We start from the raw sequence: 22,138 nt of genomic DNA, 5'->3' as shown, positions 1-22,138 counted from the left end.
GCATCGACGCACCAGATGCTCCTATAGCGTCGCGCCTCGCCTCCCCAGCGTGCTGTGTTGCAACACCGACGTCGAGCAGCCGGCGGCGAGGTACGTTGCAGCACCAGCGCCTCCGCCTCCCTTGTGTGATGGCTTGAAGCACCGGCATCGAGCTACATTGCAGCACCGGCGTCTCCGGCCTCCGTTGCATGATGGGTTGAAGCACCGACATCGAGCTGCGGGCGCCTCCGACAACTACACCTCCCTGATGCGTTGCAGCACCGACGTCGAGCAGCCGGCGGCGAGCTGCGTCGAAGCACCGGTGTCGAGCTGCGGGCGTCTCCGGCAACTGCGCCTCTCTACTACGTTGCAGCACCACGGCGCGAAAAAAGCTCCGACGCAGCACCGTCAGCGTCCCGGCGAAGCTCCATTGCGGCCCCCGTTGTGGTCCATTATAACCGCAGCGTAGCTCCATTGCAGCCACCGGCGCACGACGTTTCCACGAAGATCCATTGCAGCCCCGGTCGCGCTCCACTGCAGCCAACGTGGAGCTCCATTGCGGAAACCAGCGAGCGGCGTTCTGACGAAACTCCATTGCAGCCCCGACCACGGTCCACTGCAGCCGCGGCGGAGCTCCATTGTAGCCCCACGGCACGCTCCATTGCAACGCGGCCGACGGCGGCGGGAGCTGCGATGCAGCTCCGGTGGGGCTTCAATTCAACCACGTCAAAAGCTTCAACAACCTTGCTCCATTTGCGGCCGCCGTGCCGGGCGCTACGACGCAATGCACACGATGACGGCGGAAGCCGTGATGCAGCTACGGTGACGCCTCAACACAGCCACGGCAGAGCTTCGACAACCTCGCTTGCGCTCCCCTGCAGCCCCGGCGGCATGAGGATGAATCAGGCTGCTCCCCTGCGGTGGTGCCTCTCCTTTGCCGTTGATCGAGAAAAGGGAGGAAACAGAATGAAGCGATGGGCAGAGAAGATACAAAAATGCTACACTTACGGGCACTTTGGCCTACGGAGGGACTTACGGGATTACCTGGCCCAATCCAACTAATCTCCCCCTTGATTTTCAGGGTGGGGCCTGCCAGTATGTTTCATCTCATCCAACCACCTCATCCCGTACATGCTTTCCGTAAATCAGTGCCCGTAAGTGTAGCATTGTTGGAGAAGATAAGGCTGGAGGGAGAAGATAAGGTGGGAGCGGTGGGCGGGACACGTGTCGCGCAGACGACGGGGCTTACGACGGGGAGAAATCAGTCGATTGAAAATAAACGTTTTCCTTTTATTAATGCATGGATGCTTCTTTGCATGTCGGCGGGCCGCAACTACCTCATGGCCCGGCCCGTACAAAACGCTTGGATGGATCAGTCAGTTACGGCCCGTAACTCACCACGTATAAATACACCGATAACGAGGAGGGGCATGGATCTCACCTCCTGTCGTCTGCCTGCCGCCGTCGTGCTTCCTTCCTTCTCCGTACATCAGTCCGGGTACGTTCATGCATTCTGGTTCGTCTTGAATACTTAATCCTTTCCACGATCGTCATTAGACTAGCTACCGGCCGGCCATCTCTCTCATCCAGCATTTCCAATTTCTCAATGGGATTTGGGGCTCCATTGATCCAAAGGCTTTTTTCGAATGATCCAATGGATTCTTGTGACCTGGAAACAGAGCCGTCCCCCCTAAGCACAGTAGATATCTTATTCTACTCACCAATTAATGTCGATCGGGTTTCTTCTTCAACAGGAAATGTAGGACCCGTCTGAATCCATCCTTGTATTGTCCAAAATGATGCTAGATAGTATGGTGGCATGCGTATACGCCTTAATTCGATATTCTGCACACTAGATCATTGTACTACTCGTATAGATAGATGGATTAATGGGCAAATTGCAGAACCCACCATCACCATATCAAGATCATTCACTAGATCATTGCAAGGTTTCAGGTTCCATTTTTTAGCTAGGGTAAAAAAGGAGAGCCCGCACTATTCAAATCAAAGGATATGGTTCCTGATCATAAAATTGTTGCCTTCTAGTGGGACTATTTAAATTTAATTTACGCCTTTTTTTTCACTTGCGCATATGTCTTGCAGTGCATGTAAATTATATATAAATTGCGAGGAATCATGATGGGGGAGCCCAGCGACAGAGCTTCCTCTCGGCCAGAATCACTCTCGGATCTTTTTCAAGCCCCTCCACGAGAGGAGTGGAGGGTGCAGATTGTTAAGGTTGCAGAATACATACCCAAGGTACATTTGTTATCATCATAAAGAGGAATGGTATGGTTTAACATGAGAACAGACTATAAATGATTTGTGTGTTCGCATAGAATTTTAGGTACATTTTCAGCTAAGCACCTAAGTAATCTCCTCTTCATGCGAACCATCTATATCCAATGTGTATACATGTTTCTTTGGTAACAACATGTTAGAAAATATTTAAGATTTTCACTTTTACAACCTAATTCCAAAGTTGTAATTGGTGTACGTAGGTTCAAGGCGAGCCAAAGCGAACATTGTGGCGGCTAAGTACTTCAAATAAGTGCAAATATTGGGGTCCTAAGGGACCAGCCGGGGTGCCCCTCGACCCTCCTGCAAGTAGACATTTGATTCCAAGCACTATTCCATTTCCACACATGTTTTACACAATACTTTGGATTGATCGGCTCAACTCTGTTCTACTCATCCGCCCCCCTATCAGATATTGTTGAATCTGCCCCACCAGAGGAGCTGGAGCCGGCTACTGAGGTTACCGCGCCATCATCATCGGAAGAAGAACAGGTGTGCAACGTTTCGTCGGCCATTTTGTCTCTGAATTACAAAAAAGAAAAAAAACAGATCATCGTGTGCGCCGTCCCTTTGATGTATATACGCTGATGCCATGCATGTACATTTTCTGCTATGCATCTACGTCGCTCCAAATAACAACAAAACAATTATGCGTCAATTTTTTTTAGTTGGTGTTATGCATCAATGTTATCCTCTCTTATCCCATGACCAGAATGTACAAGATATGCGTGTGCAAGTTTCTTACAGTACGCTATCAATTACTAGGAAACATTTAGCACCAATTTACTTCACTCCTAGGCAAAGTGTTAGCTGATCCACATCTGTGCCCGTCTCTCCAGGCCGATAGATGCAATGCAAGGAGGAAAAGAATGCGTTCAATCCATTCCAACGACATGTTCAAGTACCGTGGGTGCTCGTGGCCGCAGGTGGTGGGTCTCAAAGTGCACAAGGCCAAGAGGATCATCATGAAGGGCAAGCCGGACCTCTCTTGCGAAGTCGTCCTGGAGAACCAGCTGATGACCATGTGCTACTGCTCGAGGCGTGTTCGGGTCATTGTAGACAGGCACAACAATGTCGTGCAAACCCCTCGTGTGGGTTAAGCGTTCAAGGACGGAATGGAGATCGGCGTCGTCGAGGCTGCAGGATTGGGTGCTCAATTAATTGAAAGATGTATCTTCCTGATGATTTTTTAAGGCGCTTCGTGCATTGTTCTTGACATCTGAAAAAATATGTACTGCTCCTGGTCTAGCTCGTGGTGAATCAAATAATCTTGATATGAACCAGCTAGTTTGAAAATGTATGTACACTAATTTCTTTCTCCGAGATGAGTCGGCGATGCCGTGATGGACTGATGGTGTCACTACTCTATAGCTGTAGCTACCTGGTACCGACGAGACGAATTTGGATTGATCTGTAAGCGTTTTCTTTTTTCTTTTGAGATAGGCATTTATTATGAGACAGTATCCGCGCAAAAAAACGTTTATAAGACAGTAGACAGTACAATGGAAAGACAATCCTCTTCCTTTGTTTATACACCGTCCGTCGGTGCTGAAGTTTGAAAAATGCAGTGAATCTATAGTTAAGAGGACATCTACTACCGTCCTTGTTATATCAAGCTTTGAAGACCACACCGAAACATTAGGGCATGTACAATGGTTGATAAGATAATCTCATCTTAAGTTTTGCATGTAACTTAGAGATGACAAAGAAAAATGTCTACAATGGGTCATCTCTTAGCCTTATCTTCAATAACTAGCAATTCCTAAAAATTTGGTGAGACATATTATGCTAAGAGATCATCTTTTGTCTTATCTTAAACTAGCTTAATGTCCGTGCATTCTCGAAAAAAAGCTTAATGTCCGTGCGTTGCCACGGGACAACATGAATGTCCCTCTAATTGTATCTGTTCTAATTCATCCTTTCCTTCATTGGTCCTATTTACTCAGAATCAAATCTTACATTTTATACCCTATCAACAAGACAACATTGTTCTACCTTGTCTCCCGTCTATCTCAGTCCACTCATTTCTTTACCTTACTCTGCTTCTCATTTGCATATTTATGAACCGGTAACACATACTCATGGGTACTTGTGAAGAATAAACTTAGTGCATATTGGATGCTAGATTTTTTTTAATAGAGTGAAGTTTTCTGACTTTAACCAATAGGTGCTTCCTTTAATTTTTAAATTCCTTCACAAACTCCTATATCTTTCAAGTGGTAACTACAACGAACTTAGATATAGAGATATTGATCAAAATATCATTGTAATTGACAACATGTACGCCGCATGTGGCCTATGACTGTGTTGTGATACAATTTAAAAAAAAAGAATATAACTTACTGACTCAACAGTGAAAATTAAAATAACTCATTTGTGTGAAAAAATTATCTACAACTAATTACAACTGATGGACAATAAAAATTTGCAACTGCACAGTAGGAACCAAATTATTTCTATAACTAATTATTCACTCCAAGATTCAACCGGTATACACCACCCTGTCCATGCCACTGGTGTGGAAGGCGGCGAGGACCCGCCTGGCCCCTCGGCCGCGAGGCCATGGAGCGATAAGGCGGGGTCCCTTGCTGTTGCCCGGGGCCTGGCTACATCGTTGATGCCCACCTCACCTTCGCTATGATGCCCTTTCTTCCTCACATTGTTCTTGCTCACGGACCGTCAAGGAGTCCCCTGCCAACCCCTCCTCTCCTGTTTGTGTCGATCCGCGGTCGCAATCTAGGGGGACGAAGCGCCGCCCATGACACCGTCGTGCCAGGCCAACAGCAAGGGACAAGGGCGGTAGTACCTCCTGGTTTTATACTGGACCCACCTTTCATCCCACGCTCTACCACGACAGCACTACGCACATGCGTTGCCATGGAGAAATGAAAGACTTAAAAGGCAGTGAGGGATCTTAATCAACACATTCTTCTCTAATAGAGTAAGGAACATAATTCATAAACTTTGTGCTAAATTAGCTTTCTCAGGCTAGTATTTTAAGCTAATGAATATCACAATGCCAGCACACGTCCATTACTGTGTGAAGGGTTTGCATGTCAAGCAATGACTTACCAGCACTCTTTGGAGGCCAACCCCATGCTTGCCTGAATGTTGTGCACGCTGTCGCCGAAGAGAATCTGCGGTAAGTAAGCGACTTTTCGTTAGTTGACGGTCAGACACAAAACTGAAATGCTGGAAAGCAAGTATACGAATGTTGCAACTTCTGGTAACTGAAACCGTCAAGACTTACCACCTTGTAAGGGTTGACGTTGGCGATCCTGAGGGCCGCCTCCATGGCGGCGACGTTGGCCTTGCATAGGAAGCGGAACCTGGGCAGGTCGTTGGCGCTGCCTGACCCAGTGTAGTGACCGGCGATGTCGAAGATCTTGGGCGCCTGCATATGATTATAAAATAATCTTCCCATGTCAATACATTAGAAATATTATCAAAATTTTGAATGTAGAAAATTTTGTATTTTGAAAGAAGGAAAATTCCTTATTCTGTGAACTGGGTATCTTGGGCCATCACCTAATCACATTGATATCGAGTTAGCCAACTCACCTAGAATTACTTGTGTGGAGCAGCCCCCTCTGTACGATTAAACAAAGGAGATATAGTAACTCAATCTCATGTTCAACTACCAGGTAATGGTACACAAAATGAATATTACGGCAAAACATCTCTGATCAGCCCATTCATCCTGTTGGGCAGTAATACCTTGGGACATTCAGATTCAGAGAGGTACATCAATTGCTCCCATGATAAAAGAACGCAACAGTGCAACCTCTCGCTCTTGCATTTTCTTCTCATTCTCGGAACCTGTAGAGACATTGTAAAGAATTAGATGCAAATGCACAACACAACCACATCAAATCTTTCTCGTCAATCTCTTGACTCGTCCTCTAAAAATGCACAACCTCATCAGAGCCCCAGCTAGCAGGGTTAATAGGTATTAGATGCAATTGAAGGAAAATAGAAGTCATCTCTGCATTCCCACTACCAACACGAACTGGTGGACGCTGTCGATGAACTCGCCGCAGCCGGCCTCATATGCATGCGGAGGGACGTAGTGCAGCCACGACGACAACAACCACAACATCCTCCACGGGGTTGACGGAGGCCCGGGGCCCGTCGCAGCACGGGGTGGAGGACGGCCGCCGGCGGGAGCGTTGGGAGGATGGCGCTGGTACGTGTGCAGAGAGGCCGACGGCGGGCACGGCGACGTGCATCCTCCTCTCCCCCATGTCGCGCGGATCCATGGGATCCATGGCGCCGGTGGCGTGTGGGGGTCTGTGGCGACGGCGGCGGCGGCGTCTTGGGGATCCACGTCGTTTGTTCAGCCTGGGTCTGGGTCTGGGTCTGGGATAGAGATACCTCAAAAAAAAAAGAAAAAGGATCGAGGGGATCGCGTCCAGGTTGCGTGAACGTAGTCGTTAATGGGCATATTAGGAAACAAATCATGTCCCTCTCATCAAAAGAAAAAAGGAAACAAATCATGACAATTAAGGCGGGGTGTTTCCTTCCATGTCATATAGGAGTATCGTATAAAGAATTATCAAACCGGGGGAGCGGCATTGTGTGGAGCCAATCGTTTCGGTTTTTGAAGCCTAATTAAGGTGATTCTTTATTTTTGATAGCCAAAATCAAGACCATGATTTCTTTTATTTGGCAGCCAAATCAACGCGACACTTTTTCAAAATTTACTCGACGCAGCCTACGGTTTTTAGTGGGGTTTGGTTTTAATTTAATATGAGGGAAAAAATTGAGTGGGAGGGGGTGGTGGGAGGTGAGGCGAGATTGATTCTTTCCCCATAAAACATGTGCCCGCATGGAAAGACCCGTATGAAAAAAAGAAGGTGGATTTTAGTTCGGAAATAAATCTATGGGAACATGCAAAGGAAAAAAAAACAGCATGGAGAGTAGCACTAGGATGTGGAGGTGAAAATAAACCGGTAGAAGAGGTGATGGGAGGTGAGGAGAAAATAAACCGTGACGCGACACTACCAACTGAGACATTAGAAGTAGAGATAAACCGTGACCGAGTCCATGAACATTTGTACGTGGCGGTCCGACGACCCGCCGTCCTCGTCGCCGTGATCCATGTCCTGGCATTCTCGAGTATCGCACTCGTGTCAGCCTGGCCACGGCGTCTTCCATGGTGTCGCGCATGGCGTCCCTACGCAGGGGCGCGGATGCGTACGCCCATAAGAAAAAAAATATTATTTTTGTTCTATTGGTAAACTTGTGATTGATTGTCAATTAATAGTAGCGATAATGATAATAATAAATGGCATAGAGCGTAGGGCTGCAAACGAGTCAAGCTCGAGCGAGTTGGAGTTGGCTCAGCTCAACTCATATGAAAATTCGAGCGTGATCAAACTAAGTGAATCTCATGATCGAGCTGTAGAACATGACTCGTGCTCAGTTTGTAACGATCTCGAGTCGATCTCGAGCTAGTTTTGAGCTAAATGAGATGGTAAAAATTATAAATCTGTGGATGAAAAACAAAAAAATTAAGATGAATATGCTGGAAACTTTTGCCAAAAATATAAGATATTTAACACATAGTCGACCACGTGACATAATTAGGCCTAAATCTTCTCTGCACTTAATTAATTTTCCATGTTCGTTGGTAAATAAAATGAAAAAAATATGAACAACATATATGGTAATAAATTATCTTATTTTCATTTAATATATGGCATGATCATTTAACATAATGATATTCTGTCGAGCTATCGAGCTAAAATCGAGTGAGCCAACATTAGCTCAAGATCGGCTCGTTTCTCTGTCAACCTACATAAAGTGTTCAAACTCAGCTTGTTTCTTTTCCAGTCGATCTCGAGTTGAGTCAAAAAACGAGTCGATCTCGAGCGGCTCACGAGCCTCGAGCTTTTCTTGCAGCCCTAATAGAGCGTGATTAGCGATTTTTTATGGAGAAATAGCTTATCTTTTAGGAAGGTGATCTCACATATAAAGGGTGTTTTCTGCGTACTAAATTACTTGTTATTAATGTGATTGAATTGAATATGCACCTGCCAAAACATGCACGAAAAAGACCCACTTAATGGAATTTGGTTTTTTAATGGGAGAGAGAAAAAACAGTGGGAGGGGGAGGGGGAAGGTGGTACCAAAAAAATAGGTTGAAAAAAGACCGTACCAGACTACCAACTCCTCCGTTAGGAGTAAACATGCTTTAATAATGAGATTTCTTTGTTATGCTTTACACATTATTTTTCTTAAAATTGGTTATTTATTTCCTAATTAATGTGATTGAGCGATTTAAGGTAAGGTTAATTAATTTAGATGTGATCTTTAGAGATTGATCGTGATTGATTCTTTCACATAAAGCCATTACTAAATAACTTGCGCCAGCATGAAAAGTTTTGATCCGTTCAGATTTTTTTTCCTTGTGTGAGAGGGTAACACAAAAATAAACCGGTGGGGTGGTGGGAGGAGGGGCGAAAAAAAAACCAGACGAAGTGGGAGGTGGGACGAAAAAAAACCTGAAACAAAGACTACCAACTGCTCCATTAGGAGTAGATATGAGGGAAAAATTGAGTGGGAGGGGGTGGTGGGAGGTGAGGCGAGATTGATTCTTTCCCCATAAAACATGTGCCCGCATGAAAAGACACGTATGAAAAAAAGAAGGTGGGTTTTAGTTCGGAATTAAATCTATGGGAACGTGCAAAGGAAAAAACAGCATGGAGAGTAGCAGTAGGATGTGGAGGTGAAAATAAACCCGTAGAAGTGGTGGTGGGAGGTGAGGAGAAAATAAACCATGACGCGACACTACCAACTCAGACATTAGAAGTAGAGATAAACCGTGACCGAGTCCATGAACATCTGTACGTGGCGGTCCGACGACCCGCCTTCCTCCACCGCCGTCCTCGTCGCCGTGATCCACGTCCTGGCATTCTCGAGTATCGCACTCGTGTCAGCCTGGCCACGGCGTCTTCCACGGTGTCGTGCATGGCGTCCCTACGCAGGGGCGCGGATGCGTACGTCCATAAGAAAAAATATACTCCCTCCGTTTCTTTTTAGTCCACATATAAGGTTTGGTCAAAGTCAAGCTTTGTAGAATTTGACTAATTTTATATTAAAAAATATAAAGATTCACAATATGAAATCAATATTATCAGATGGACCATGAAATGTATGTTCATACTATATAGTTTTAGTATTGTAGATGTTCATATTTCTTTATATAAATTTGGTCAAACTTTGTGCAGTTTGACTTTGACCAAATGTTATATGCGGAGTAAAAAGAAATGGAGGGAATATTATTTTTGTTCTTTTGGTAAACTTGTGATTGATTGTCAATTAATAGTAGAGATAATGATAATGATAAATGGCATAGAGCGTGATTAGTGATTTTTTTATGGAGAAATAGCTTATGTCTTTAGGAAGGTGATCTCACATATAAGGGGTGTTTTCTGCGTACTTAATTACTTGTTATTAATGTGATTGAATTGAATATGCACCTGCCAAAACATGTACGAAAAAGACCCCCTTAATGGAATTTGGTTTTTTAATGGGAGAGAGAAAACCAGTGGGAGGGGGAGGTGGAAGGTGGTACCAAAAAAATCGGTTGAAAAAAGACCGTACCAGACTACCAACTCCTCCGTTAGGAGTAAACATGCTTTAATAATGAGATTTCTTTGTTATGCTTTACACATTATTTTTCTTAAAATTGGTTATTTATTTCCTAATTAATGTGATTGAGCGATTTAAGGTAAGGTTAATTAATTTAGATGTGATCTTTAGAGATTGATCGTGATTGATTCTTTCACATAAAGACATTACTAAATAACTTGCGCCAGCATGAAAAGTTTTGATCCGTTCAGATTTTTTTTCCTTGTGTGAGAGGGTAACACAAAAATAAACCGGTGGGGTGGTGGGAGGAGGGGCGAAAAAAACCCAGACGAAGTGGGAGGTGGGACGAAAAAAACCCTGAAACAAAGACTACCAACTGCTCCATTAGGAGTAGACTAGTAGAATGCCCGTGCGTTGCTACGGGCTATAATGTATATAAATGAATCAAATAAATGATTAAGGTCACCTCTATGGTCGAAGCTCATTTCTTCCTCGTACGTCCGGGCATGTTCGGACTTCAAACGGGCGCCCAACGGTCTCAAAACTCAACCGACTGGACAGTCCGGGCTAAACCCGGGCATGGGCAGCCCGGCCCGACGACACGGCCCGAAAAACCTGGGCCGGGCCAGGTCGGGCTTGACATTCAGGCCAGGCTCGGGCTTTGTTTTGCAGCCCGAAAGATAATTCGGGCCGGGCTCGAGCTTCAATTTTTCTGTATTTCAGGCCGGGCTTTCGGGCTTCGGGCCGGGCTTGCATGTGCGCGTACTAAAAAACAGCATTCGGGCCGGGCTTTCGGGCTTCGGGCTTGATTTTGGGCCGGGCTCGGGCTTGAAAATAGGGAGTATTTCAGGCTTCGGGCTGGGCTCGGGCTTGAGAAATGAAGGTCGGGCTTTTACAAGCCCGGCCTGAAACCCGGCCCGGCCCGACGTTTGCCCGGGTTTAGTACAGGCTGCCCCAAATCCATCTCATATATGGGGAGCAATGTCGTTGTCCGAACTATCCGCCATGTTATTTCCAACACGCGGTCCCAACACAACACAAAACCCCACACCATGAGGCACCCTTCCCTCATGTCGGACCCTCTCTCCTTCCAGCTCAGTTTCCCACCATAGCCTAATATTTCTCGCTGGAGCCCTCTACTTTATAACCGGATGAGACTCACCTCACTTTCGTCCTGGCGCCCTCTTCCCTTCATACCATACTTCCCCACGGACCACCAAGGAGGAGTGCCCCCACCAACCGCTTGCTCTCCGCCATGATCCCCTCCTCCCGTGTTCGTGCCGATCCGCCACGACCATCAAGGCGGAGGAGGCGTGCGCCGCCCATGACGACCCCAAGCCAAGAAGGCAAATTCGATGTCTCATGAGGCATTGCCATGTTGTAACATACAGTTGAATGTCATGCATTACCACAAAACAAAAATATGATGGCTGTTGTTGGGGATGCAACTAATACGCCACCGCGTCTGTTATTAACTATTAAAACAACAAACTAATGCATTTACCCTTCTATCCTAAAAATATATTGTATGACCTGATCTAAAAAATATATTGTATGACCTGATCAAAAAAATATGACTGCCTTATCCAATTTGCCACTTTTTCTTAAGTAGGGAAAATATTCCGCTCACATTCGTAACTGAACAAATCAACCACAGCCTCCAACCCGCTCACTCTCAACTCTCACTCCTATCACAAAATCCACTAAAAAGAGATGTGAAGTATTTCTAAATCCCTGCCAGAAGAATATATATTACCAATAGTCCAGTACCGACCTTGTGAATTTGGTTTGTTATTCAAGTCATGGCCGCAACAACACTTTTTTTATTCTCTGTTCATTATGGAAATCAGCGTAAGTTGTGTTATCATCAGAAAAAGATCAGATTTCAAAGTTATTTATCCAATTATCTTTCATATTCGTATTGACATTGTGCAGTTTCCTTGCAAATGTGTATCTTTGGATGGCCTTTAACTAAGTACATTCATATATAATGCTCTAGCACCACGTTGGAAGTTATAGCAATGCTTCATAATTTGATATTGGCTTATGGCAAAGTATTACATCGCCAAATTATAACGACAATAATTTTATGAACCGAATTAGCAACATCAGTTTTAACAGCAGAGTAAAAGCTTGTTATTAGCGAGTTTCAAATGAAAGAATAGTCAGGGTAGACATCAAGCGATGAACAAGCATAATATTTGTTTGTTTCCACTTGAAATTTGTCATATCAAGTGTCTTGCCTGCATCGATAAGACTTTTGGACTTCCTTCAGTACAAACATCAATACTCTGCATAAAGTAGCAGCAGTGATAAATGATAATCAACATTTAAAAGTTCCATAAAGGGACATGATGAAAGCTCACAAAACACTAACCTGATAGCAATTGTATCTGATGACAATATTATTGTGAGTGAAAAGAAAAAATATTAGTTATCGTTGTTTCTGTCTGCCTCCCCAACAAATGAAACCAGAGGAGTCATATCGAGTAAGAAGTTCGGCATTGACTGGGTACTGTTTGGATTGAAACCCAATTATAGGAGTCATGCCAAAAAAAACTGGTCGCTACTTTCATTCTGCGTCCACGGACAGGCGAAACAGGGGCAGGGGAATCGTTCGCCAAAATATCTGCACGCACCATCTCTGGCGAGGTGGGCCTGGGTATAAACTAAATGGCCCCTCAGCTTTCCTGTTTAGATTTCTAAACTGGACCAATTGTTAACATACATTTGGATCATTATCATGCTCTTCACCATCGTCTTCTTGAGCACGAGATCTGATATATGGATTGAGGTAAAATATTTAATCGTCTTGCTGGGGCTGAAGGCGAGCGGCAAGAAGTGGGGGTTGAACTGTGGCTTGGAAGAGCACTATGTATAATTTGCATTTGATTCAATTGGAAATTTCATGGCTGTGGGTGAGAGTTTCCTCGTGTGATGTGACCCTTAAGAAAACATATAATTTCTTAGTGCTCCTAGAGAATCATAGGACATAATCAATGTATTAGTTAGCATAAGAGAAGAATCACTGCATCACAAATGTATCTACAGAGTACAGACTGACCTTGTGCCTCTCATTGACAAGGAGCTTGCAAGAAGACACAATTGAAACTGGTGCCCCCCATGACAATAACATTCTTGGAGTTTGCAGCTGCTGCCGTGACATTCATCCTATTCTGTGAAAGAGAAAATTGGCAACGATGTTTAGGTTTGCCATCGCTGTATTCATGCTTATCTTTCATAGAAAGAAAACAGCAAAACAATTCCAAATCTCCGAATATCTGCTATTGTGGTGTTGTGCATGAAATTATTAGCCATCCCACTGTGACCAGGGAGAGATATATACAGTACCTGGTGAGTTTATCAAGAAGGAATAGTAAAGTAAGTGAAACAAAACAAACTGAAAGGTTTCTTAAAGTTGAACAGGAAATAATGGACAAAGAAGCTTGAAGCCTTTTGAGCCGACTAAAATTAATTGAATATTTACCATTAGAAGTTGAAGGCAGATCTGAAATTTAGTGGGTAGTGGCAAGGAGAACAACTAATGATAAACTAAATCATATACATCACATCACGTTCAACAATGTATCCTCACTATTGAGATTTTTACTACAAAAATTTCCGAATTTGTTAAACATAGGATACAAACTAACAGATATGCTCCCATACACAGCACACCCTCCCTTAAAAAAATCTATAACCGGGTCCTCCTTGTCCTATGGGTTGACTCCTATGTACTAATTGCTTCAGAATGCAATTACATGACATGGGGTGGGATACCACGTACTATACCTTGTGGGGATATGTGAAAGCAGTCAAGAGTACCACAGAGGTGGCGCCGAGCGAATCAGCGGTAGAACGGGATGAACGATCAATTATTCAATTCAGAGATTGCCGCCTCGTTCGTCAGGACACACTGTGAATCTGGAGCACAGGCAGGGGTTGCGGCCTCCAGGCGATTCGGGCCATGACGTGTTGACGACAGGGGGTTGCGTCCTCCAAGGTATACCTTATATTAGCCTCGCCGTGTATGCTTCTTCACCACCGCGGACACTGCCGTTAGTTGGTGCACGACGCAGCAGTCAAGGTGATCGCCAGGGCGGCCTGGCTCCTTCGAATTCCTCTACCAGCCAGCGTCGCCCTGCTCCTGAGCCTCCCCTCCATGACCGCAATGCCAGTTCATTGCCCCCAGGCGCCATGAACGGTCGCAGCGTAGGCTCGCCGGATTGGCGGTGGTGGCCTAGAACATCTAGGGCTACTCCATGCGAGGGATCTCTGCGGTTTGACGGGCGAGTCGCTAGTAAGGGTGGACACGGTCCGGGCCGGTCCGGTCCCGGTCCGAGCCGTCGTTTGGACCGGCCGCCGGCGGTCCGGTCCGGACCGGACCGAGCAGTGCAGCGGTCCCGATTTCAGGGACCGGACCGGCGGACGTGAAGCTCGGTGCGGACCGGCGGTCCTCACGGTCCTAGCGATGTCCAGTCACTACCATGTGGTCCCAAGATGTCGGAGAAGCAGCACGGTCGCCGGAGTCAGAGAAGATGCACATGATGCGCGGCGGTGCGAGGGAGAGGCGTGGGAGAGAGAGGGAGAGGCGTGGCCGCGCAGGGGAGAGAGAGTCGCGAGGAAGAGGGGGTTGTTGTGGCGAGGTGGAAGACGTGCGCGAGAGCCGGCTGGTAGAGGTAGACCACGTGCGCATGTACTTCGCAGTTTTCGCTGTTGCATCTATCATGTGCATGTGCCCATGATTATGCGTGTACAGCCTTGCCGTGATGTGTGGATCAAATTGGACGTGGAGTTAATTGCGGATGGCATGGTGATTCTCGGATCGAACCTGTTCCTTTCGTTAGTCACGATTAAAAGGAAACAACGGGTGGAGTCCATATACAGAACAAATAGATAGATTTAGACTGAAAAGTAAAAGGAAACAACAGCGTGAATCATGGATGGTTGTTATTAGATGAGATTGAAAACAAACGGAGAAATTTCCGTAGACTCCTGTGGGCAGTTATCTGTAGCAACAAATAATCGTGGGATTGCGCCGTGGCAGCGTAAATCTCGTTCTTTCTATTTTCTCCCGACTGAATAAAAGGAAAAGAAGGCAGCGCGTAACGTGGGTCTTCATCTATCTCTTCCGGCCGTCGCGTGAAAGGAGGCGGATGACCGCGTGAGCACGATCTGCTTGTGCTTCTTCTTCGGTCCGACCGAGCGGACCGGGCTTTAACCGGACCGGACCGAAGATTTTTCGGTCCATATTTCACAGACCGGACCGGGTGTTTTTTCGAGCGGGCCAGGACCGAGCTGGGCGGGACCGAGCGGGCCACGAGCAGGCCAAAAAGCCCGCTCGTGTCGTCCACCCTGAGTCGCTAGCATGGTGAACATCTAGGGCTACTCCATACTGAATGGCAGAGCAAACAAATTGAAGCAAGCATGCCTGAACCAAACAGAGGTGGACTCCATCGATCAACCAGACAATTATCGCAATGATCAGATGGATTGACTGGAGAGATGGATGTATGGACGCAAGATGTACCTCGAGCATGCGCCAGATGGAGGGGTCGACGACTCGACGGCCTTGACGGCGTCGTTGTTCCACTCGGAGCGGCGCTCCTCGGCGTCGAGGAACTTCATGCGCACCTGCACGCCGGGTGCCCAGGCGCCGATCAGCGCGTCCTCCACCTCCTGCTTGGGCACGACGAACTCCTCGGCGCCCTGGCGCGGGTAGTAGGTGACGGTGAAGAGCGTGCCCTCTGCCGCGAGCCGCACGGCCTCGTCCACCTCCTCGGGCGGGACCCGCGCGCGCGTTGCGTGGCCGGCGCTCGGCGCCCTCGGACGCCTGCTGGGAGACGGCAGGGTACCTGGGCGCGCGGCGGATCCCGGCGAGCAGCTCCCCGTTGGCGCGGCACATGAAGACGACGGCGTCCCCGGCCATGAGCAGCTTGGCGTTGACTAAAATGGCATGATTTGGAACGAAGGCGCTGGGTGTTTCCTTACTTTGACGGTGGTTCGAGGGGATCGTGCGAGGGGATGAAAGAACTTACATTTGGTGGGAGGGGGCATCGATGGGGCACCAATGAGGTACATAGGAAAGGTAAGAATCGATGCGTTAGGAAAGTTAGGATTTTGAATTGATTTTCATGAAAATAGGGTTTTAATGTTTGTAATGTGATTTCTGTACCTGCCTGTTTGTGACGGTGTCTGGTTAGGAAAGTTTGTAAATGTTAAGAAAGTTTTTATTGGGAAAGTTTGTAAATGTTAAGAAAGTTTTTATTGGGAGGGTGAAAAAAATCAACGTGAGGATATGATGATGGAAGGAGAGACCAAATTAAACCAAATAAAAATAAACCAGACGAAAATAAACCGGACGAAAATAAACCGTGGACGCAATCCTACCAACTCAGTCATTAGGAGTAGAGATATGAGGGAAAAATTGAGTGGGAGGGGGTGGTGGGAGGTGAGGCGAGATTGATTCTTTCCCCATAAAACATGTGCCCGCATGAAAAGACACGTATGAAAAAAAGAAGGTGGGTTTTAGTTCGGAAATAAATCTATGGGAACGTGCAAAGGAAAAAACAGCATGGAGAGTAGCAGTAGGATGTGGAGGTGAAAATAAACCCGTAGAAGTGGTGGTGGGAGGTGAGGAGAAAATAAACCATGACGCGACACTACCAACTCAGACATTAGAAGTAGAGATAAACCGTGACCGAGTCCATGAACATCTGTACGTGGCGGTCCGACGACCCGCCTTCCTCCACCGCCGTCCTCGTCGCCGTGATCCACGTCCTGGCATTCTCGAGTATCGCACTCGTGTCAGCCTGGCCACGGCGTCTTCCACGGTGTCGCGCATGGCGTCCCTACGCAGGGGCGCGGATGCGTACGCCCATAAGAAAAAATATACTCCCTCCGTTTCTTTTTAGTCCACATATAAGGTTTGGTCAAAGTCAAGCTTTGTAGAATTTGACTAACTTTATATTAAAAAATATAAAGATTCACAATATGAAATCAATATTATCAGATGGACCATGAAATGTATGTTCATACTATATAGTTTTAGTATTGTAGATGTTCATATTTCTTTATATAAATTTGGTCAAACTTTGTGCAGTTTGACTTTGACCAAATGTTATATGCGGAGTAAAAAGAAATGGAGGGAATATTATTTTTGTTCTTTTGGTAAACTTGTGATTGATTGTCAATTAATAGTAGAGATAATGATAATGATAAATGGCATAGAGCGTGATTAGTGATTTTTTTATGGAGAAATAGCTTATGTCTTTAGGAAGGTGATCTCACATATAAGGGGTGTTTTCTGCGTACTTAATTACTTGTTATTAATGTGATTGAATTGAATATGCACCTGCCAAAACATGTACGAAAAAGACCCCCTTAATGGAATTTGGTTTTTTAATGGGAGAGAGAAAACCAGTGGGAGGGGGAGGTGGAAGGTGGTACTAAAAAAACCGGTTGAAAAAAGACCGTACCAGAGTACCAACTCCTTCATTAGGAGTAGAGATGCTTTAATAATGAGATTTCTTTGTTATGATTTACACATTAATTTTCTTAAAATTGGTTATTTATTTCCTAATTAATGTGATTGAGCGATTTAAGGTAAGGTTAATTAATTTAGATGTGATCTTTAGAGATTGATCGTAATTGATTCTTTTACATAAAGACATTAGTAAATAACTTGCGCCAGCATGGAAAGTTTTGATCTGTTCAAAAAAAAATTCGTTGTGTGAGAGGGTAACACAAAAATAAACCGGTGGGGTGGTGGGAGGAGGGGCGAAAAAAAACCAGACGAAGTGGAAGGTGGGACGAAAAAAAACCTGGAACAAAGACTACCAACTGCTCCATTAGGAATAGAGATAAAAGAAGACAAGTCTTCTCTTATGAATTCTCTCTCCTCCACCTCATTATTTATCCTATGTGACACTCCTAAAATAGCATCATTGTACATGCCTTAAACGGAGATCGTTCCTCGATCCATTGAGAATCGATGAATCTGCTGTTGGGATCGTTCGTCCATGTCTCGGTTTATGGGATTAGGGGGCTGTGGGCCTATGGCGTTAAAATAGCTCTGCTTGGAAACTGGGCAATGGTTTTCAGATTCGCATCTCAGCCGTGTGATAAAACACGTATCTACGGTCCACAAGTGGTCTGAAGAATTCTTCCTATCAGAAGTATGATAGGAAGGGTTTCCCAATAATAAAAAATACGAACGTGGCAAAGGCACCGGGGGCTGTTAAGCTGCTACATCAATTTCAGATCTCACCCGGCCGGCTAAACCCTAGCTAATCCGTACGAGACTCACTATAAATACACGGCCACGGCCATCTCTTTCCTCCGTTGTCACCTCGCGCCGCCGTGCTTCTTGCTCGATCGGTTTGTTATCCATCGAATCGACGTAAGGTGCGTATACGTACGACCATGTGTTCATCTCATTCTCTCACTGAATTCTCCTCGTCTTATTTCCTGCTCTGGGTGGTCTCAGCAGTCAGCACCCTTTCTTTCCATTAATAATCATAATAAGTTAATAACAATCGATCGATGAAAGGCTAGCACGATTCTGTTCACTCATGTCGATCGTGTTTGTCCGTTTGATTCCACTTCCACCCAACGTTGGATCAGTGGACAAAAACCGAAGCGATCTTGAGTCCAGAACAAGATGACTTCATGCGCGCAGGCGCAGCCAAGCATTTGGTCTCTCGATCGTGAATCCAAGATTTACTTTGTTTGAGATCATAGAAGCGCCGCAACTTCACCTTGGTTAACGCTCGGTGGTATCTGTACTTTTTTTAATTTTTTAATATGATGTGGTATGTATTTTCTTCGTTTCAAATTACTCGTCACTGAAATTGATGTATCTAAAACTAAAATACATCTACATACATCTATACGTGCGACAAGTAATTCGGAACGAAGGGAGTATCTAATATTGCAGGTATAGTACAAAGAAACCGTGATTTAATGGGGGAGCCCGGAGAAGGAGCTTTGTTGGGACCCGCCAGAGCGCCCTTGGACCCTCACGCAAGTAAACATTTGATTCGAAGCACTATTTTATCTTCATACATGTTTGACATAATTTCAACTCCTCTGCCCCCTATCAGACCTTGTTGAAGCTGAGGAGTCGAATCCGGTTGCCGAAGTTACCGCATCATCATCATTGGAATTGGAAAAAGAGAAGGTATGTATGATTTGTTCATGAAATTATGAAAATATAAGCAATCATGTGCGTTTTTCCTAAACTCCGACATGGGTTGGCCCAACAAGCCCGACATCTGGGTAGGGCTTAGGCCTCAATTTCCCACACATACAGCTGGACTTAACCCAAAGCTCGGGGAAAAGCCGAGTAAACCATGTTTTTGGGATATTATAAGAAAAAATAGGTATAACATGGTATTATTTGGTTCAAAAATAGGTCTATTTTTATTCGAATTTGCAAAAAAAATGGGCCGTTGGGATTTCAAGGTCGGGATTTGCAAAGCCCAGCACAAAATCCGACCAAGCTCAGTCAGTACCTAGGTTTAGTTATTCCCAATGTCCCAATGATTTATATATACATATGTGGGATGTAGACAGATTTTTTTTTTCTATCACAAGAGCAAAATATACGAGCGATGTATGTACCCATTACTTAGAGGACCGTATTAGTTATGAAGCACTTTGGTTTTGCTAACCCGAAATCTGAGTTGGCGCGGAAATTCAGCGGGATGCCCAAAGTTTAACTTGATCCACGGACTGTGTAGGTTGAACGAGGCAACGCAAGGAAAAAAAATAAAGCGATCAACCAACGCAGACATGACGAAATACCAGTGGTGCTCATGGCCAGGTGTTGTTGGTCTCAAGGCGGACAAGGCCAAGAGGATCATCAGGAAAGGCAAGCCGGACCTCTTTTGTTCAGTGGTTCCACAAAACCAGTTTCTGACCATGGCCTACTGCACGAATCGTGTTAGGCTCATAGTGGACAGATCCAACCGTGTAGTGCGAACTCCCCGTGTTGGTTAGTGAACAACGAAGTAAAAAAGAGAATCAAGTGCTTAATTCAGATGTGCTTACTGAATTATATTCTCTATATCTTCATGTCCTCGATCGTAGTAGGAAAGATGATCGTAGTAACAAACTCCCCGTGTTGGTTAGTTAACATCAAGTGAACAACAAAGTAAAGGAAAAGGAATCAAGTGCTTAAGTCAGATGTGCTTACTGAATTATATGCTCTATATTTTTCATGTCATAGGAAAGATGATTTAGAATGCTTTTGATGTGGCTAAGAGAAGACCGGGCAGTGTGGTCTGAAGTTTGTTCTCTTGAATGAATTCTACGCCCCAATTTGATTCAGTTTGATCAATGCCTCATGGGATCAGCGGACCAGACGATTAACTAGTTTCCATTCAACATTTCATCTTAGCAATGCCTAGATTCCGAACTTCCGATACCATCACATCAGCAAAGACAACACCACCAACATCAGTGCTACAACGGAAGGTTAAAACCAAACCAAAACAAACAAATTAAGGTTCGGTGTGCCACGCTAGGGCTTGCAGAGCACTGATAGATATAAGTTTTAGACGCCAAGGATATAGTCGATATACAGAGATACTACTACGGCAAAAAACATGACAAGGTAAAAGCTCCAAGCAAATTCTTTTGGCCATGTTGTCATCACCGGTGGCTGCTGCTGTCTCAGTTCACGTGTCTTCCGAGACGAATCCACCATGTCCTTCATCGCTGGCGTCGCAAACGCTCCTGCCGCCGCCCCGAACGGCGCCGCCGATCCTGCAAACGCGGGCACCGACGCCATGGTGCCAAACAGACTAGCACACGAGGCGCGCTGCCCGCCATGGGAGCTCATGCCGGACAGCATGGTTGAGCGGCCTGTTCGCTCGTACTCGTGATAGGCCGCCACACGGGCGCTGAGCTCAGCCAGCTCGTACACTAGCGCCCTGCACCGGGGGTTGCCGGCCAAATCGCCCACCGCAGCCTTCTGGCACATGTCCAGTATCCTTGCAGCCTTGGCGTGGTCGCCACGCTCGGCGGCTACCTGCGCCGCTGCAATGTCTTCCATCGCCTCCACCCGGAAACGCTCCACCTTGACCTCCATGGACGGCTCCTCGACCGTCACCTCTAACGGCCTTCGCACCACGGCATCCTCCGCGGCCACCTCCATCGACTTCCCCGTCGTCGTGTCTTTGTAAGTGCAGCTCACCTTGACAAGGCATGTGGTCATGGCCTCATCTGCAGCAGCGCCGACGACCCTTGGCACATCCACGAACAGCAGGAAGCGTCTCTCCTCATCGGCGTAGAGCTCGCCAACGTCCACCGAGGCTGCACGGCCGTCCGCGAGGACACGGCTTTTGTAGCGACCGGATTTGACGGCTCGGACGCACACCTTGGGGTGGACGCACGTAATGGCTATCCATGCCTGCTGGGCGGTGACCGAAAGGAGCCCACCGATGCACTGGGCGAACGCGTCTTGCACCACGGCCTGGTTCTCGATGAAGGAGTACGAGCCGCCGGTTAGCTCGGCGATGGCGTGCATGGCCGCCGGATCATGGTCGGTGCCGAAGCCGAATGTGTGGATCGGCGCGGTTGAGCGTTGCACCAGATCTCGGTAGCTCCTTCGCCACAAGTAGTTGTCCTGGTATCTTTTTGAAAAATGTTCCGAAACTAAAAAATGTTCGTGAGTTAAATAAACATAAAAAATAAATTGCTCTGAGCTTACAGAGTATTCATGATTTTGAAAATATTCATGAATTTGAATTGTTGCTCTGGAAAAAGACCTAATTATAAATTCTATATATCTAAGAGACTCATCTTCACTATCCTATTTATCTTGACATGTACATCGTTAAATAGGTCCCACTTATAGAAATATTTAGTAGAACATTTTGTAGAGGAGGTGTAAGTGTATAATTTTACAACCAAACATGGCTAAGGGAAAATAACTGCAAACAGAAAATGAACACCTATATTTTCTTGTGCCTTAGAAAACAAGTCTGTACTATTTTTGCATAATACATTACAGATGTTAGCTATGCCACTTATACTAGCGATGAAGTTTAACTTCCTTTTGGATATAGGCTGATAATGTAGCTTCTACCACACGATCCAGACGACGGCATGCCATATGTCCAAGACGAGCACAATGACAATAACCCATATGACGGTTTCTATGGCACCAACACTAACGAGCAGCCCCGCCCTCGTCTGATGGTCCCAAGTTAGTAAAGCCCTCTTGCCATGACGATGTTTTATCTCGGCTCTGTTGTGG

The 22,138-nt window shown here is 45.9% G+C and overlaps 1 protein-coding gene and 1 long non-coding RNA gene across 2 annotated transcripts; both read left to right on the top strand.

Moving 5' to 3' along the window:
* The first annotated feature begins 1,409 nt into the window (after positions 1-1,409).
* Positions 1,410-3,551, top strand: LOC119348703. The gene is made up of 5 exons (XM_037616678.1): positions 1,410-1,477; positions 2,083-2,238; positions 2,481-2,586; positions 2,690-2,769; positions 3,117-3,551. The coding sequence occupies exons 2-5, from the start codon at positions 2,116-2,118 to the stop codon at positions 3,375-3,377; spliced, it is 570 nt and encodes a 189-aa protein (XP_037472575.1). The 5' UTR covers positions 1,410-1,477; positions 2,083-2,115; the 3' UTR covers positions 3,378-3,551.
* A 14,672-nt stretch (positions 3,552-18,223) lies between these two features.
* LOC119348696 lies at positions 18,224-20,021 on the top strand. Its single transcript, XR_005169080.1, has 4 exons — positions 18,224-18,279; positions 18,812-18,901; positions 18,978-19,054; positions 19,617-20,021. It is a non-coding gene; the product is annotated as an uncharacterized LOC119348696 (long non-coding RNA).
* Positions 20,022-22,138: the final 2,117 nt, after the last annotated feature.

Source organism: Triticum dicoccoides, chromosome 1A (genome assembly GCF_002162155.2).
Source record: "Triticum dicoccoides isolate Atlit2015 ecotype Zavitan chromosome 1A, WEW_v2.0, whole genome shotgun sequence".
NCBI classification, from domain to species: Eukaryota; Viridiplantae; Streptophyta; class Magnoliopsida; order Poales; family Poaceae; genus Triticum; species Triticum dicoccoides.
This window is presented reverse-complemented; position numbering and strand designations above follow the sequence as displayed.